Source organism: Pristiophorus japonicus, unplaced genomic scaffold (assembly GCF_044704955.1).
Source record: "Pristiophorus japonicus isolate sPriJap1 unplaced genomic scaffold, sPriJap1.hap1 HAP1_SCAFFOLD_138, whole genome shotgun sequence".
Lineage (NCBI taxonomy): Eukaryota > Metazoa > Chordata > Chondrichthyes > Pristiophoridae > Pristiophorus > Pristiophorus japonicus.
The window spans coordinates 137330-157027 of NW_027251050.1; the positions used below are offsets into that span (position 1 = coordinate 137330).

The 19698-nt window shown below is 45.6% G+C and overlaps 1 protein-coding gene across 1 annotated transcript; it reads left to right on the plus strand.

Annotated features, from left to right (window-relative positions):
• The first annotated feature begins 1906 nt into the window (after positions 1-1906).
• LOC139242578 (thyrotropin-releasing hormone receptor-like) lies at positions 1907-5141 on the plus strand. Its single transcript, XM_070870427.1, has 2 exons — positions 1907-2030; positions 4243-5141. Exons 1-2 carry the CDS (start codon positions 1907-1909, stop codon positions 5139-5141), a joined length of 1023 nt encoding a protein of 340 aa, XP_070726528.1.
• The last annotated feature ends 14557 nt before the right edge of the window (positions 5142-19698 follow it).

The following is a 19698-nucleotide window of genomic DNA, read 5'->3' on the forward strand; positions in this document are numbered from 1 at the left end:
AAAAATTTATAATAGAAACATGGAAACATGAAAAATAGGTGGAGGAGCAGGCCATTCGGCCTTTCGAACCTGCACCATCATTCAATATGATCATGGCTGATCATGTAACTTCAGTACCCCATTCCTGCCTTCTCTCCATACGCCCTGATCCCTTGAGCCATAAGGGCCACATCTAACTCTATTTTGAATATATCCAACGAACTGGACTCAACAACTTTCTGTGGTAGAGAATTCCACAGATTCACAATTCTCTGAGTGAAAAAGTTTCTCCTCATCTCGGTCCTAGATGGCTTACCCCTTATCCTTAGACTGTGACTCCTGATTCTGGACTCCCCCAACATCGGGAACATTCTTCCTGCATCTAACCTGTCCAATCCCATCAGAATTTTATATGCTTCTATGAGATGCCGTCTCATTCTTCCAAATTCCAGTGAATATCAGAATAGTCGATCCAGTCTTTCTTAATATCTCAGCGCTGGCATCCCGGGAATCAGTCTGGTGAACCTTCGCTGCACTCCCTCAATAGCAAGAATATCCTTCCTCAGATTATGAGACCAAAACTGCACACAATACTCAAGGTGTGGTCTCACCAAGGCCCTGTACAACTGCTGCAAGACCATCCTGTTCCTATACTCAAATCCTCTCGCTATGAAGGCCAACATGCCATTTGCTTTCTTAACTGCTTGCTGTACCTGCATACCTACTTTAAATGACTGATATACCATGACACCCAGGTCTCGTTGCACCTCCCCTTTTACTAATCTGTCACCATTCAGAGAATAATCTGCCTTCCTGTTTTTGCCACCAAAGTGGATAACCTCACACTTATCCACATTATACTGCATCTGCCATGCATTTGCCTACTCACCTAACCTATCCAATTCATCCTGCAGCCTCTTCGCATCCCCCTTACCCCTCACAGTGCCACCCAGCTTAGTATCATCTGCAAACTTGGAGATATTACATTCAATTCCTTCATCTAAATCATTAACGTATCTTGTAAATAGCTGGGGTCCCAGCACTGAAACTTGCGGTACCCCACTAGTCACTGCCTGCCATTCTGAAAAGGACCCATTTATTTCTTCCTGTTTGCCAACCAGTTCTCTATCCACGTCAGTACATTACCCCCAATACCATGTGCTTTAATTTTGCACACTAATCTCTTGTGTGGGATATTGTCAAAAGCCTTTTGAAAGTCCAAATACACCACATCCACTGGTTCTCCCTTGTCCACTCTACTAGTTACATCCTCAGAAAATTCTAGATTTGTCAAGCATGATTTCCCTTTCATAAATCCATGCTGACTTGGACCTATCCTGTCACTGCTTTCCAAATTCACTGCTATTACATCTTTAATAATTGATTCCAACATTTTCCCCAATACCGATGTTTAGCTAACCGGTCTATAATTCCGTTTTCTTTCTCCCTCCTTTTTTAAAAAGTGGGGTTACATTAGCTACCCTCGAATCCATAGGTACTGATCCAGAGTCCATGGAATGTTGGAAAATGACTGCCAGTGCATCTACTATTTCAAGGGCCACTTCCTTAAGTACTCTGGGATGCTGACTACCAGGCCTTGGGGATTTATCGGCCTTCAATCCCATCAATTTCCCTAACACAATTTCCTGACTAATAAGGATTTCCCTCAGTTTCTCCTCCTCGTCAGACCCTCGGTCCCCTATTATTTTCTGGAGGTTATTTGTATCTTATTTAGTGAAGACAGACCAAAGTATTTGTTCAATTGGTCTGCCAATTATAGCGAAAATAGAATGAGAGTAAACTAGTGACAGACACACAAACAGGATGTAAAAGCTTCTATAGGTATTTAAAAAGGAAGTGATTAAGGAAAATAACTGTGGGTCCCTTACAGGCTGAGACAGGAGAAATTATAATGGGGAATAAGGAAATGGCAGATAAATTAAACAAATACACTGTGTCTGTCTTCACGGAAGAAGACGCAAAGAAACTCCTGCATATGGTGGAGAACCAAGGGTTTAGCGAGAATGAGGAACGGAAAGAAATTATTATTAGTAAAAAAATAGTACTGGAGAAATGAATGGGACTGAAAGCTGATAAATCCCCTGGACCTGATGCTAGGGCTTCGAAACAGGTGACTACAGAGATAGTGGATGCATTGGTTGACATATTTCAAAATTCCATAGAATCTAGAATGGTTCAGGCAGATTGGAAGGTACATAATTTAAGAAAGAAGGTAACGAGAAAACGGGGAACTACAGACCAGTTAGCCTGACATCAGTAGCAGGGAAAATTGGAGAATCAATTATTAAGGTTTTGGTAACAGGCCACTTAGATGATCGGATTAGGCAGAGTCAACACGGATTTATGAAAGTAAAATCATTGTTGAAAAATCTGTTTTTTGACGTTGAAACTAGCAGAATAGATAAGGGGCAACCAGTGGATGTGGTGTATTTGGATTTTCAGAAGGCATTCTATAAGGTGCCACACAAGAGGCTATTGATCAAATTTATGGCTCATGGGATTGGGGGTAATATACTAGCATGGATTGAGGATTAGTTCATGAACCGAAAACAGAGAATAGGAATAAACGTGTTGGCATTCTGTAACTAGTGTGGTACCGCAAGGATCAGTGCTTGGGCCCAGCTAGTCACAATCTATATAAGAACATAAGAAATAAGAGAATAGGGAAATAGGAGCAGGATTAGGCCGTCCGGCCCCTTGAGCCTGCTCCGCCATTCAATAAGATCATGCCTGATAAGCCTCTACTTCCCTGCCCTATTCTCTTAACCTTCACTCCCTTAACGTACAGAAATCTGTCTATCTCCATCTTAAATATATTCAACAACACGCCTTCTGCAGCTCTCTGGAGCAGAGAATTCCAAAGATACATGACCCTCTAAGAGAAAAAATTCTTCCTCATCTCCGTTTTAAATGGGCAACCCCTTATTCTGAAACTATGCTCCCTAGTTCTAGATTCCCCCACATGGGGAACCATCCTCTTTGCATCTACCCTGTCGAGCCCACTCAGAATCTTATATGTTTCAATAAGATCACCACTCATTCTTCTAAACTCCAAAGAGTACAGATCCAACCTGCTCAAACTTTCTTCAAAAGGCATTCCTTCAATGCAGGAATCAACCTTGTGAACTTTCTCTGACCTGCTTCCAATGCAAGTATATCCATCCTCAAATAAAGAGACCAAAACTGTACGCAGTACTCCAGATGTGGCCTCACCAACAGTTTTTGCAAGACTTCCCTACTCCTTCCCCTTGCAAGAAAGGCCATCATTCCATTTGCCTTCCTAATTACCTTCTGAACCTGCATGCTAATGTTTTTGTATTTCATGTGCAAGGACCCCAGATCTCTCTGTACTGCAGCATTCTGTAGTCTCTCTCCATTTAAATAATAATCTGTTTTATATTCTTTCTACCAACATCACATTTTCCCACATTATACTCCATCTGCCCATTTTATGCACATTCACTTAACCTATCTAGATCCCTTTGTGTCCTCGTCAAAACTTGCTTTCCCATCTACCTTTGTATCATCAGCAAAATTGGCTACAGTACCTTCATCCAAGTCATAGCAAATAGTTCAGGCCCCAGCACTGATCCCTGTGGCACCCAATGGTTTCAGTTAGCCAACTGAAAAATGACCAATTCATCCAGATTCTCTGCTTTCTGTTAGTTAGCCAATCCTCTATTCAAGCTAATATATTACCCGCAACTTTTACTGGTACCAGCTTTTTATTCCAAATTATTTGACATCATCTACTTCACCCTGTTAAACCTACGTGTTGGGGCATCAGAATTCACGGGGAAGCAGACACTGGCTGAAATGGTGTTGATGCCTCAATGAAGCCAACTTCTCTTTATTTAAGTAATGAATGACCGGCCTGCTGGTGGGATTTTCCAAGGCTCGGCCAACAGACCAGCGCAAATCTGGGTCGATGCAGGAATGGACGAACGGCAGGAAGAATCACTTCTCACCTAATTTCCATAACTCGCGGTTTGTGTCTGTTTGGTGCATTTAAAGGACATCAAATCTGGCCCCTTTTGATCCAAAAAATTGTCATACTCCAGGAAAGTTATTCTTCTCAAGGCAATCCTGGAAAACAGCTCCTTTTGTCTCATTAGAGGGTGTGAACTGAGTGACATGGAAGGGGAGAGTGGAGATAATTGTAAGAAGCAAAGGATGACTTGCCAAGGCGAATGTGTAATGGAGTTTGCGAGTTTGTTGACTGTTTTTTCTTGTTTCTCACAGTGAACCTGGTGGCAATTTGGATTCTATCCCGGAGGAAGTGCGGGCTATCCAGGTGTATCACTCTCTACTTGCTGGCCATGGCAGTGGCGGATCTGATGGTGCTTATTACAGAAGTGATATTGAATCGCATTATTTACTATTACTTCCCAAACTCTTCCCTGTACATCACCCCTGTATGCAGTTGCATCATTTTCCTGGTCTGTGTGGCGAGGGACAATTCTGTCTGGTTAACCGTCGCCTTCACCTTTGATCGGCTCATTGCCATTTGTTACCAGAAACTGAAAGCGGTATATTGCATTATGAAAACGGCATCTTCAGTGATTGCAGCAGTGTGTCTACTGTTGTGCTTGAAGAACATTCCCTGGTTATTTTCATTTGAACCTGTCTATATCATTGACAATGTACCATGGTTCTGCCAATCAAAGCTCGAGTTTTACACGTTACCAGCCTGGATTGGGTATGATTGGTTCCACCGAATCCTCAGCCCATTTTTGCCCTTTTTCTTTATTTTTCTCTTTAATGGTCTGACCGTAAGGCACATTTTAGTGGCCAATAGAGTTCGCAGGGGATTGTTGTCCAATCAAGGCGAGGCTCAGGTAGATTCAGAAATGGAGAACCGAAGAAAATCCATGATTTTACTCTTCACCATATCAGGCAGCTTCATTATGTTATGGATGCCCTATGTCATTAACTTCTTGAGATATAGAATCTTAAATACTTATTATTACAAAGATCCATCTGATCCTGGATATATACTACAACAGGTGGCGTATATGTGTCAGCTTACCAGCTCCTGTACCAACACCTGCATTTATGTAGTAACTCAGGCTAAATTCAGAGAGGAGTTGAAAAAAATTGTCCGAACTCCATTTACACTCATTGTTAAGTTACTCAAATAAACACAACTGAAGTCACTTGAGAACTAACTTGCTGGAATTTCTAATTACATTCGTAGCATTGCCAGCAATGTTATGGCACAGACTCTGAAAGTGAGGAACTTTCTGTAAATACATAGGCCTGGATTGTGCGCTCAGCACCGCAACTAATGGTGAGTACTCTGGAATTTGAATCCAGCAATCCGAGTTCAAATCTCGGTGGAACCTGAATTCTTGTTGTGCCAGCTGCTGGAAGCGTGCCTACGGATTGTGCTGCTGGCATCCGAGCGGAATGTGAACTATTACTGTAAGATCGTGCAGCCCCACAAACCTCAGAGTACTCTGCACTCTATTACATAGCATCAAAGAGCAAATTCACAAAGGAAGGTCCCCATCAGGTAAATTCACGTGACCCGAAGGATGTGATTTCACTGGAGAATGTACATTCATGAGGATGTTGCCAGGAGTGGAGAACCTAAGCTGTGAGGACAGATTAGATAGTTCGCATTGATTTTCATTGGAACAGAGGAGGCTGGGGGGAGATCTTATTGAGTTGTATACAGTTATGAGGGGCCTGGATAGAATGGATAGAAAAGGGCCTGTATCCCTTAGCAGAGGGGTCAAAAGCGTGGTAGAGGCAGAAACCCTCACCACATTTAAAAAGTATTTGGTTGTGCACTTGAAGTGCTGCGACCTACAGGGATACGGACCGAGAGCTGGAGACTGGGATTAGGCTGGATAGCCTCTTGTTGGTCGGTATGGACACAATGGGCCGGAAAGGTCTCCATCCGTGCTGGAAATTTCTCTGGTTCTATGATTCTATGAAGATTCTATGAAAATTCTGCAGGTACTCAGCAAGTCAGGTCGCAGCTGTGGAGAGAGAAACTGAATTCTTACGAAAGGGCATCGACCTGATATATTAAATCTGTTTCTCACCAAATGCCTGACTTGCTGAATATTTACAGCATTTTCTGTTTGAACTTCAAATATGCAGCATGCGAAGCAGTGCTTTAAAGCAATTTGATATCAGGATTAGCGGGGAGTTGTCTCGACCTGTGCTTCACCCAGAGGGTGCTGGGGATTTGGAACTCACTGCCTGAAAGGGTGGTAGAGGCAGAAAGGATCTTCGCAATTAAAAGTACTTGCATATGCCCGTGAAGTGCCGTAACCGACACGGCCACGGAACAAGTTTTTATATTTCTATAGAATATTTTCTGACTCCAGTTCAGTGGGACTTGTCGTCTGATGCAAGGACATGCATTGTTTTAAAGTATGAACTATCTCAGCCAAGAATAAAAATGGCACCGTGCAAAGTGCAGGATGAAGAACTCCAGTAACATGGCTTGCAGGAGCATCTGCAGGCATCTGGCGGGATTTGAAATATCATAGTCTAAGTTCAAAATCTGTCTCCATGAACATAGTAAGCAGAGGGTAAATGATAGACACAAAACAGGTTCCACCAAAATTTGAACTCAGATCGCTGGGTTCAAAGTTCAGAGTGCTCACCATTACACCATGGAACCGACAGGGAGGTCTTACTGCAGTTGTACAGGGCCTTGGTGAGGCCACACCTGGAATATTGTGTACAGTTTTGTTCTCCTAATCTGAGGAAGGACATTCTTGCTATTGAGGAAATGCAGCGAAGGTTCCCCAGACTGATTCCCGGGATGACAGGAGTGACATATGAAGAAAGACTTGATCGACTAGGCTTATATTCAATGGAATTTACAAGAATGAGAGGGGATCTCCCAGAAACATATAAAATTCTGACGGGATTGGACAGGTTAGATGCAGGAAGAATGTTCCCGATGTTGGGGAAGTCCAGAACCAGAGGTCACAGTCTAAGGATAAGGGGGAAGCCATTTAGGACCGAGCTGAGGAGAAACGTCTTCACTCAGAGAGTTGTGAACCTGATCAGCCATGATCATATCGAATGGTGGTGCAGGCTCGAAGGGCCGAATGGCCTACTCCTGCACCTATTTTCTATGTTTCAATGTCAAAAGATTTGAAACATCAAAATCATCTCAAACATTACACTTTGGCTCAGCCTTTTCTCATCCAGAACTTCAGCTTCCTCACTTTTCCCTCTGCTAAGTATCGATGCTGAGCAATTCACTCAGTTGCAGTCAAGGCTACAGGTTCTTAAGTAGCTGCCTCTATGTCACACTGCTCATCGCAGCTTGTATTTCAGTCTAGCCAGGTAAAAGGTGTATCGACATTGCAAGGCATTGATGCAGAAAGCTTGGCATGAAAAGAAAATGCAAACTTTTTCGAGTGCAAGAACTTGCAATGCCTGCATTTCAAAAAGCTTTGCTTTGAATCGCTATTATTAATCCTTCTGAATGTATATTGCAAAGAAAATATCAGCAAACACCATTGTGCAGGCAAGCACAGCATTAGACAACAAACAGATTTCTCCCCCCGCTGATTTGGAACAGGAAATTGCAGGGAAATTGCAGGCTGAGCACATGATTTGACATCTAGATTTGAAGATCAAGCATCATTGACAAAGGCAACAAAACTGCCCAGCTGCAGCGATTGACTTCCAGATGTCTTTCACTTCTTTTTCCAATATTTCCAACAGCTGGAACAACAAGAATTGAGGTTCCACCAAGATTTGAACTTGGATCGCTGGATTCAGAGTCCAGAGTGCTCACCATTTTGAAGATAAATGCAATGGTGCCGAGAGCTGGAATATGAGCTCCAGTAACATGGATTGCAGCACCAGCTCAGGTTTAGCGAGATTCCCAGCTCGTCGTTGCAGGTCTTGTGAGAAAGTAACATAGATAATATAGTGGAGAGAGAAAGAAAAACAGTCAAAGAGAGAGAGAGAGAAAGGCACAGTGAGACAGAACATGTGATGGAAATGGAGAAGCAGGAAAAGAGACAGAAAAGACAAGACACTAGAAGGTGAGAGAGAGAGAAAAAGCAAGAGCTGGAAAGAGTTAGAAGGTCAATGAAAGAAACAGAGGCAAGGGGAGTGAGAGGGAGAGACAGAGTGGGAGAGACAAATACTGAACAGAGAGGGAGAGAAAGACAGAGGGAGAGACAAAGAGAGAGGCATAGATAATGAGAGAGATTTGGAGACACAGAGACTGGGCAGAGACTGATAAGGCCACAGAGGAAGAGAGAGAAATTGATAGTGAGACAGATAAAGCGATAGCCAGAGTAAGAAAGACACTGAGAGACAGCGATAGAGGTAAAAAGAGAGAGGGTGAAACAGAGAGGGGGAGAGGGAAACAGAATAATAAAGAGGAAAGAGGGACAGAGGGAAAGAGAGACAGAAACCATGGGAGAGAGAGATACAGTGCGAGAGACAGAGAGACATCCAGACAGAGAGAGAATGACACCGAGGGAGAGATAGTGAAAGGAACAGATAGAGCGAGGTAGCATGAGAGATAGGGAGACACAGTGGGAGGCCGAGATAAAGACAGACAGAGAGAGCGAGAAGGTGGCAGAGAGGGATAGTGTTGGAGGCTTAGAGAGAGACAGAGTTATAGAGAAAGGTGGATAGAGCGATAGAAATAAACAGAGCGAGAGACAATCAGAAACAGAGCGAGACAGAGGCATAGAGAGAAACACACACACACGCAGAGAGAGAGAGAGGGGGAGACAGAGAGCATTAGAAACAGATAGAAGGGGAGAGAATGGAACGAGAGACAGAAGAATTGGTTATAGAGATAGGGAGAGTGAGAAATGGAGAGAGAAAATACGGACAGAGGTTGAAAAGAGAGACAGATAAATAGACAGAGGGGGAGAAGAAGAGAGAGAGAGGGAGAGACCAAGAGAGGCAGAGGCAGAGGCAGGGAGAGAAAGTGAGATTTGGCAAAAGAATGCAAGGGAGAGAGTCAGGGAAAGAGAGAGACAAAGAGTGAGACAGACAGAGATAGATTAAGATAGAGAGGGCAAGAGTGGGATGGGGAGCCTGTGACATAGACAGAGAGAAAGAGACGGGCTGACAGAAACAGAGAACGACAAAGTGATAGAGATATAGAGAAGGAAGAGACAGGAGGAGACGGAGACAGTAAAGCGAGAAAGTGAGAGGCAGAGAGACCTACAGATAGTGATGGAGAGGGAAGAGATACAGACAGAGATATAAACGGACTGAATGGAGTGGGAGAGCTAGAGAGAGGGAGTGCACCAAAAACAGATACAGGCGGAGAGGAAGAGATAAAGACAAAGGAAGAGTGAAAGAGACAGGGAGAGACAGAGTAGGAGAGAGAGAGAGAGAGTGAGAGAGAGAGAGAGAAGCAGAGAGTGAAACAAGGAAAGAGAGAGCGAGAGAAACAAAGAGAGACGAGACAGTGAAGTGGAAAACGAGTTAGAGACAGAGAATGAGGAAAGAGTCAGATGAGGGGATAGAGAGGGCTACAGACAGAGAATGGAAGCGAGGCCATGAGATGTAGACAGAGAGGGAAAAAGAGGGAACACAGAAATATAAAGAGACAGAGAGAGGAAGAGATGGAAAGACAGAGAGGGAGAGACATAAAGACTGAGAGAAACAGAGAAAGAGAGTTAGAGAGATAAATATATAGAGAGAAAGAAAAGGGACAGAGAGGGATGCCGATGCAAGAGGGGGAGAGAGAATCAGAGAGTGAAAGGTCGAAAGACAGATGGATAAAAACATAGACAGAGCGATAGATAGAGCAAGAGAGAGAGAGAGAGTCAGATAAAAATAGAGAGGAATGCGAAAGAGAGCAAAACACCCAACGAGAGACACAGAGAGAAAGTGAGCAAGAGACAGTTACATAGACAGAGTAGAGTGAGAGAATAGATAGACAGAAAACAAAGAAAAAGAAATGAATACAGGGAGAAATAGACCAGGAGAGAACGGGAAAGTAAGTCACAGAAAAATAGGGATGGAAACAGTGAGAGCAATGGAGTGAGAAAGAGACAGATAAACAATGACATAGAAAGGCAGTGTGACCTAGAGATAGCGAGAAATGGACAGAGTCAGATAGAGAGGGAAAGTCAGTGAGTGTGACAGACCGAGATATGGATAGAGACAGAGGCAGACATAGAGAGAGAGAGAGACAGAGAGAGAGATGGAGACATTGAGCGAGGCAGAGATAGACAGAGAGAGAGAAAGAGAGAGTGCTAGCAACAAACTGGATAAAGAGAGCGTGAAAACGAAAGACAGACGTAGAGAAATGGAGAGAAGTGACAAAGGAAGAGAGGGACAGCGAAAGAGAGTAACAGATAAATTGACAGAACCAGAGAGAGAGAGAGCGAGAATGGTGGAGAGAGGCAGGGAGAATGGGGATCAAGACAAATAAGGGGTTAGCGAAAGAGAGATAAAGAACTATGGTGAGTCTGTGTGAGAGCGAGATGGACAGAGTACAATAATTTGAGACAGGGACAGAAAGAGAGATATCTGGAGGCAGAAATAGAGAGAGGGGACAGAGAGAGATAGGCAGGGGAGACAGAGAGATAGACACAAAGAGTGAAATAGGAAGTGATAAAGAGAGAGATACAGAGGAAAGCAGGAGACACTGGGACGGAGCGAGAAGGGCGAGTGAGAAGTATAGAGATAAACAGCGGGACAGAGGGAGGGAGACAGAATGAGAAACACAGAAAACGATACAGCGAGGGATAACAAGAGACAGAGAAAGAAACAGAGAAAGATGCATAATGGGACAGAGGGACAGGGACAGGTACAGAGACAGAATGGTAGAGGAGAATGAGAGAGGTAGGTAAGAGATAGATAGTGAGAAAGGGAGATAGTGACAGAAAGAAATAGAGTGGCAGAGAATGCAGATAGACATGGAGAAGGGGAGAAAGACAGTGAGAGCGAGAGATGGAGCGAAGCAGAGAAACATTGATGAGAATACTAGACAGTGTTGCAGATCCAGGGATAGGGAGAGATGTAGAGTGAAAGAGAGACTGAGATAAAAAGAGAGAGGAAGAGAAATGGATAGAGACAGAAAGTGAGACAGAGAGAAAAAGAGGGAGGGAGGCTTTGACTACAACATTCCTGGTAAAAGTGAAAGACCTCACATCTGTTGATAGTCACTCATGACTGTTACAAATCAAATTATATAAATACATAAGTACATGTAACTAAATGTAATACTTATTCTTGCGGATCCCACAAGGTCGTTCCATCGTTTGCAGCATTGGTTGCCCTCACGCATCTCGTTGGTCGCCGACGAGACCACCTCTGCTATCTCGGCCCATATCTTCTGGTACACCTTTGGGGTGGGGTTCCCACGTCCTCCCTGTGTCAATCATCCCAGCGTAACTCGACCTCCTACAAGAGGGAGGCATTTGGCTCGTTCGAGAACCTCCTCGCTCTTTTGCACCCTCCAATGTGCACTCTCCCAGATCACTGCTCTCTCCAGCTTCAGTCACCACAGCGCGCTGTGTCGCCTCCTCCTCTCCTTCCATTATAGGCCAAATTTGGGCAAATATGTGGCTGGTAACAGCTGATTTTTGTTTCCCTATTAGCTTTAAACTCTCCCTCCTTCCTCCCAAAGCAGCCACACCACATCCACACACGCCTTCAATCTCTCTCAACTCCCTCTCTCTCTCTCTCTCCTTTTCTACACTTGTCATGATAACCCTTGACCTCCTGAATCGCGGAAATCGAGTGTTGCCATGCCCTTGTTAAGGACAGTGATACTTTATGGCAGAAGGTCAAGTAGATTTAACGCTATTTCCCATTTCATATCAGTTACGGTAACATGCAATTTCAAAACTGGAGTCCAGTGGCTTTGAGAATGGGCGAGAAGCCGGCGATCTGAAAACCCATTTTTACCACTCACGCTGGAAATAACACCCACTTTTGGGCAAGCTGCACAATATGTCTCAGATTTAAAATTGCCATTTGCAGAACAGAGTTCAAAACTTTTTGTGTAGGTGTTCCCTAACCACTCCTGAAAGGCCTGACTCTAATTCTTGTACTTTACCACCTAGTCCTAGACTCCCCATCCAGTGGAAATAGTTTTGTTACCTACCCAATTAGTTTCACCTGAATACATTAAAAATATCATGTATTCAACTGTCATTGTAACCCATGTATAAGCTGACCTAAGTTGTACATTGTGAGAACACTGACCACTAGGTGGTGAACTTGTGGGAGACACTCCTAACCTGGACTTTCAGGTATAAAAGGAGAAGCTCCACCCATCTTCTCCACTTCAGTGCTGGCTAATAAAGGTTACTGGTCACAGAGTGACCTCTCTAGTATGGGCCTTGTGTACATTTGTACTGTATAGTAAGGACATATCATTGGCGATGAGAAACTGGGAGTTAAACCACGTGAGCATGGCCACTAGCAGCACAGACGAGAGGTACTGTGTTGGTAATGATTGGGATGATTTTATTGAGAGACTACAGCAAAATTTCGTCACTAAGGAATGGTTGGGACAGGATTCGGCCGACAAACGCAGGGCTCATCTCCTGACGGTTTGTGGATCCAGGACGTACTCCCTGATGAAGGACCTTCTAGCGCCAGAGAAGCCGGCGGACAAGACTTTTGAAGAGCTCAGTAAGTTGATCGGGGAACACTTTAAACCAGCGAGCAGCATGCACATGGCGAGACACCGGTTTTACACGCACCGGCGGCGAGAAAGGCAAAGCGTTCCAGACTTCATGGCAGACCTCCGGCGACTGGCGAGCCTATGTAAGTTCCTAGATGCATGCAGAGCGGAGATGCTGTGAGACTTCTTTACTGAGGGCATCGGGCACGCTGGGGTTTTCAGGAAACTGACTGAGACCAAAGACTTGACCCTGGAAACGGTAGCTTTGATGGCCCAGACATTTATCTCAGGGGAGGAAGAGACCAGAATGATGTTTGACAAAAATCTTTGTTTAAATGCAGCAAAGAGACAGGGAGTCAACATTGTTAACGCGGCACACAGTTCCCCAGGCAGACAGGGGCAATCGGACATGCCCGAGCATGTAGTCGAACCCAAAGGGGGAATACAACAGAGACAATGGCTAGCTGAACAGCCATTGCCATCGCAATGGACAATGCGGCCAGTAATGGGGCCATCAACATCTGTCAATGGCACGTTTAAGGACAGTTATAGAGACAGTCAGAGACGATCGACTGGTAATGGAACTTTTGTTCCCAACAACGGCTCATGTTGGAGGTGTGGAGGCTAACACACAGCCAGAGCTTGCAGGTATCAGCAATATACCTGCAGAAACTGCAACGTCAGCGGTCACTTGGCACGTATGTGCAGGAAGCCTGCAGCCAGGTTGATGTACGAGGAGGATGGGGACGATGTAAGCCCTACGAGGCCAAATGAATACTGGGGGAAATCGCTGGAAGCTGAAGTTCAGCGAGTTCATGTGGAGCACATATACAGTTCGTACACCTGGACGCCACCGATAATGATGAAAGTGCTCCTCAATAGCATCCCAGTATCAATGGAGTTAGACACGGGGGCCAGCCAGTCCCTGATGAGTATCAAACAGTTCGACAAGTGTTGGGCGTCCAAGGCCAGGAGGCCAACATTATTGCCGATTGACGCACAGCTACGGACATATACAAAGGAGATAATTCCGGTGCTAGGCAGCGCCATGGTAGTTGTGACCCACAAAAATTCGGAGAACAGATTGCCACTCTGGATTGTCCCGGGGGACGGTCCCGCACTACTGGGGAGGAGCTGGCTTGCTGTCATGAACTGGAAATGGGGCGATGTCAATGTAATTTCTTCTGTGGAGCAAATATCATGCTCACAGGTGTTGGACAAATTTGACTCATTATTTCAACCCGGCATTGAAACTTTCATGGGGACCAAGGTAGTGATTCACATAAACCCGGACGCCAGGCCAGTACACCATAAGGCCAGAGCGGTGCCGTACGTGATGCGGGAAAAGATAGAAGGCGAATTGGACCGCCTGCTGAGGGAAGGCATCATCTCGGCAGTCGAATTCAGTGACTGGGCGAGCCCGATTGTGCCGGTGATCAAGGCGGATGGGTCGGTCAGGATATGTGGTGATTACAAGGCCACCATCAATCAGGTGTCACTCCAAGACCAATACCCGCTACCAAGAGCGGAGGACCTCTTTGCGACGCTATCCAGTGGCAAACTTTTTTCAAAATTGGACCTGACCTCAGCTTACATGACCCAGGAGCTGGCGAGTGAGTCGAAGAAGCTGACCACCATCACGACACACAAGGGGTTGTTTGAGTACAACAGATGTCCGTTTGGGATTCGCTCGGCCGCCGTGATCTTCCAACGAAATATGGAAAGCCTCCTCAAGTCGATTCCAGGGACGGTGGTTTTTCAAGACGACATCCTTATCACGGGTTGCGATACTGAAGAACACCTTCACAACCTGGAGGAAGTGCTACGCAGACTGGACCGGGTAGGTCTGCGACTGAAAAAGGTTAAGTGCGTTTTTCTAGCTCCAGAGGTAGAATTCCTGGGGATGAGGGTAGCAGCAGATGGTATCAGACCTACTGTTTTCAAAATGGAAGTGATCCAGAGAGCACCCAGACCCTGTAACACGATGGAGCTGCATTCGTTCCTGAGGCTCCTGAACTATTTTGGTAACTTTCTTCCCAAATTGAGCACGCTGCTAGAGCCGCTACACGTGCTCCTACGCAAAGGTCATGAATGGGTCTGGGGGGACAGCCAGGAAAGGGCTTTTGATAGAGCATAACAAATTGCATGCTCTAACAATCTGTTAATGCTATATGACCCATGTAAGAAACTTTTTTAACGTGTGATGGGGTTGGATGTATGTTGCAGCATGTTAATGCCAAGGGTCAGTTACAGCCGTTAGCTTATGCCTGTAGAAGTCTGTCCCAGGCAGAAAGGGGCTACGGGATGGTAGAAAAGATGCATGTGTGTATGCAGTAAAAAAAATGCACCAGTACCTGTTTGGTAGCAAATTTGAGCTGGAGACAGATCAAAAATCCCTAACGTCCCTTTTGGCCGACAACAAGGCCATAAATGCAAATGCGTCGGCCCGCATACAGAAGTGGGCACTCAGAGGTAGCCGCCTATGACTACACAATTCGGCACAGATCGGACACTGAAAACTGCGCCGATGCACTCAGCAGGCTCCCACTAGCCACCACCGAGGGGGCAACCGAGCATGCTGCTGAGATGGTCATGGCTGTTGAAGTTTTTGAAAGCAAAGGCTCACCCGTGACAGCCCGTCTGATCAAAGTCTGGACAAACAGAGACCCGCTACTGTCTTTAGTCAGGAAATGTGTCCTGAATGGGGACTGGGCAGCCACGTACAGGGATGCCCTGAGGAATTTAAACCATTTCACAGGCGCAAGGATGAACTCTTGATTCAGGCCGATTGCCTACTATGTGGAAACCGAGTAGTCATGCGTCAGATGGGCAAAGAGGCGTTCATCCGAGAACTCCACAATGAGCACCCGGGCATTGTCATGATGAAGGCAATTGCCAGGTCACATGTTTGGTGGCCAGGGATAGATGCAGACCTGGAACTTTGTGTTCGCAGGTGCAACACGTGTGCCCAGCTGGGCAATGCGCCCAGGGAAGTCCCCCTTAGCCCCTGGTCCTGGCCCGTCAAGCCATGGTCCCGCATCCATGTGGACTACGCAGATCCTTTCATGGGAAAAATGTTTTTGGTTGTAGTAGACGCCTACTCCAAATGGATCGAGTGTGACATTCTCAACTCAAGCACATCCTCTGCCACGGTAGAAAGTCTACGGGCAATGTTCGCCGCCCATGGTCTACCGGACGTCTTGGTCAGCGACAGTGGCCCGTGCTTCACAAGCACTGAATTCCAGGACTTCATGGCAGGCAATGGAATTAACCATGTTCGAACGGCACCGTTCAAGCCGGCCTCAAATGGCCAGGGGGAACGAGCAGTGCAGATAATCAAACAGGGGATGCTCAGGATCCAAGGGGATTCCCTACAAAGCCGCTTATCACGCCTCCTGTTGGCCAATAGATCCTAACCACACTCGCTCACAGGGGTTCCACTCACAGAGCTGCTAATGAAAAGGACGCTCAAAACCACATTATCTCTTATACACCCCACCATGAAAGAAATTGTTGAGAGCAGGCGTCGGTCACAATGTGACTACCATGACGGGAATGCGAGGGCGCGATGTATTGATGTCAATGACCCTGTCTTTGTCCTCAACTACGCTGCAGGGACCAAATGGCTTGCAGGCACTGTGATTGCCAAAGAGGGGAATAGGATTCTGGTAGTTAAACTTACCAATGGACAAATCTGCTGCAAACATGTGGATCAAACAAAAATGAGGTTTGGCCACCCCATAGAAGAAGCAGAAGAAGAACACGATGTAGAGTTCACTCCACCACAGGTGACCGAAGTGGAGGAGAGCCCAGTTACTGTGGGCAGTCCGGACAGGCCTGAGGCACCGCAAATAGCAGACACTCAGGCCAGCGCCCAACAACCGGGGCCCCAACTCAGGCGCTCTACAAGAGAGCGTAAACCACCAGAGAGACTCAACCTGTGATCCCAATAAGACTTTGCGGGGGGAGGTGATGTCATGTATTCAACTGTCATTGTAACCCATGTATAAACTGACCGAAGTTGTACACTGTGAGAACACTGACCACTTGGTGGTGAACTTGTGGGAGACTCTCCTAACCTGAACTTTCAGATACAAAAGGGGAAACTCCACCCATCTTCTCCACTTCAGTGCTGGCTAATAAAGGTTACTGGTCACAGAGTGACCTTCTCTCGAGTATGGGCCTCGTGTGCATTTGTACTATATCGCAAGGACATATTAAAAAAAATCGTCAAACCTTCTAAATTTCAAGGAAAACAACACTGCTTGAGTAGCGTTATAATTTAAAGCTTGAAGTCCAGATAGCATTCTAGTAAATCAAACTTGCACACAACGAGAGAAAGATAGATAGACAATGAGAGAACAGAGAGCGGGACACAGAGATACAGACAGAGATTAACGGATAAAGAGATACAGCATGAGAGAGACAGAGAGAGAGAGAGAGAGTGGAAGTGCGCTTGAGTATGTGTGAGAGAGGGATTGGCAGAGAGACAGCGAGAGAGAGAGAGAGAGAGAGAGAGGGAGTGGGAGGGAGAGAGAGGAGACAGAGAGAGTCATAGAGAGGGAGTGGGAGAAAGAGAAAGGGGTAGACAGAATGAGAGAGAGAGGGGTCAGATTTTGAAATAGGGAGGCAGAAATGAGAGGTACAGAATGAAAGAGAGAGAGAAATAGAGCGAGTAAGATTGATAGAGGGACAAAGAGAGAAAGAGACAGAACGAGAGATAAGTAGACAGCCAATTAAAGAGACAGAGAGGGGGCATCGACCTGATATATTAAATCAGGTACTGTAATCCCTTGTCCCTGCGCGGGCTCTTTGAAAAGTTCATCCAATTATTCTTTCTCGTCTACGTTTTTTCCATAGCTCTGCAACCACCTTCCTTCAAGAATTTATCCATTCCCTTTTGAAAGATACTTTCTGGCAGCGTGGGTCAAATCACATCAACTCGCTGCCTCAGAAATTTTTGTCTCATCTCACAGTTGCTTCATCTTCAATCAGTTTCCTCTCTTTACCGACCCTCCTGCCGCTGGAAATATTTTGTAATTATTTACTCTATCAAAAACCATCTCAATTTTGGAGAGCTCGACCAAACCTCCACTTGATCTGATCAGATCTAAGAGATCTAAGCGAACAATCCTTGACTCACTAGTCACTCCACCAAAATCAAGTCCCTTATCCCTGGTACTATTCAAGTAAGTTATCTCATCACCCTCTCCAAGGCGTTGTCAACCATTCTTTCTCTTTCTTTACTCTATCTAAGCACTTAATGATTTTACAAACCTCTATCAAATATACTTTTAGCCTTCCCTTCTGTAAGGAGTACAATAGTTCAGAACCAACAGAGGTATACCGTCAGCGGGGAGTGCCCCAGGGAGCGCTCAACTTTGGCTCCGGATCCCATGAAGTCGCATCACTTAAAGTCAAGCATGGGCATATGAAACCTCCTGTGGATTATGACCAATCGCAATCGCTCGACTGATGAATCAGTACTTCTTCATGTTGAACACCATTTGTAAGAAGCAATGAAGGTAGCACAGAATATACTCTGGGTGGGGGGCTTCAATGCCAACCACCAAATGTGGCTAAGTAGCACCACTACTGAAAGAGCTGGCAGGGTCCTGACCAAAAGAGCTGCCAGACTAGACCTACGGCAGGTGGTGAGAGAAACAACACGCGGGAAAGAGCAATCTGATCTTGTCCTCACCCATCAACCATCACAGATGCATCTATTTATGGAAGCATTGGTAGCAGTGACCAACGCACAGTCCTTGCAGAAACGAAACGCATCTTAATACTGAGGACACCCTCCATCGTGTTACAGGGCACCACTGTGCTAAATCCGATAGATTCAGAACTGATCGAGCAGCTCAGACTGAGCATGCACGAGGCGCTATGCTCCATCAGCAGCAGCAGCATTGTATTCCACTGGAATCTGTAACCACATGGCCCAGCATATACCTCACTTTAGCATTACCATCAAATATGGGACCAATCCTGGTTAAATGAGGTGCACAACAGGAGCAGCACCAGGCTGAACTAAAAACGAGGTGGGGAAGCTGCAACAGGACTACGTGCATGCTAAACAGCGGAAGCAGCATGCATAGAACAGAGTTAGGCAATCCCACAACCAACCAATCAGATAAAAGCTCGTCAGTCCTGCCACATCCTGTAGCAAATGGTGGTGAACCTTTAAACAACTAACGGGAGGAGGAGGCTCAACGAATATTCCCATCCTCAATGAGAGCGGAGCCCGGCACGCGGATGCAAAAGACAAGGCTGAAGCATTTGCAACCATCCTCAGCCAGAAGTGCCTAGTGGATGATCAATCTTGGAATCCACCTGAAGGCCCCATCACAGAAGACAGTCTTCAGCCAATTCTATTCACTGTATGTGATATCAAGCAATGGCTGAGCCCATCGGGTACAGGAAGGGCTATAGGCATCGACAACATCCCGGCTGTTGTGATGAAGAGCTGTGCTCCAGAATTATCCACGCCTGTAGCCAATCTGTTCCAGTACAGCTACAGTACTGGCATCTTCCCTATAATGTGGAACATTTCCCAGGGATATCCTCTCCACAATAGGTGGGACAAATCCAATCCAGCCAGTTACCGCCCCATCAGTCTATCCTCAATCAAAAGCAAAGTGATGGAAAGTATCATCGACAGTGCTATCAAGCAGCACTCACTCAAAAATAACTTGCTCAAGGACGTTCAGTTTGAATATTGCCAACACCACTCAGCTCCAGACCTCATTACAGCCTTGGTCCAAACATGGATAAACAAGCTGGATTCCAGAGGTGAGGTGAGAGTGACTGCCCTTGATATCAAGGCTGCATTTGACCGAGTGTGCTAGTAAAATTGAAGTCAATGGGAATCGGGGAAAAATCTCCACTGGCTGGAGTCATCAATAGCACAAAGACAGATAGCTGTGGTTGTTGCAGTTCAGTCATCACATCACTGTCCAGGACATCGCTGCACCAGTTCCTCAGGGGAGTGACCAACTTCAGCAGCTTCATCAATGAATTTCATTCCATCATATGTTCAAAATTGGGGACGTCCATTACTGACTGCACAGTGTTCAGTGCCATTCGCTAATCCTCTA

Excerpts from the sequence above, each read along its gene's own strand:
- LOC139242578 (XM_070870427.1), top strand. The coding sequence starts at position 1,907 with ATGGCAGATAAATTAAACAAATACACTGTGTCTGTCTTCACGGAAGAA. Across the intron at positions 2,031-4,242 it reads ACGGAAAGAAATTATTATTA|TGAACCTGGTGGCAATTTGG; the intron begins GTAAAAAAATAG and ends TGTTTCTCACAG.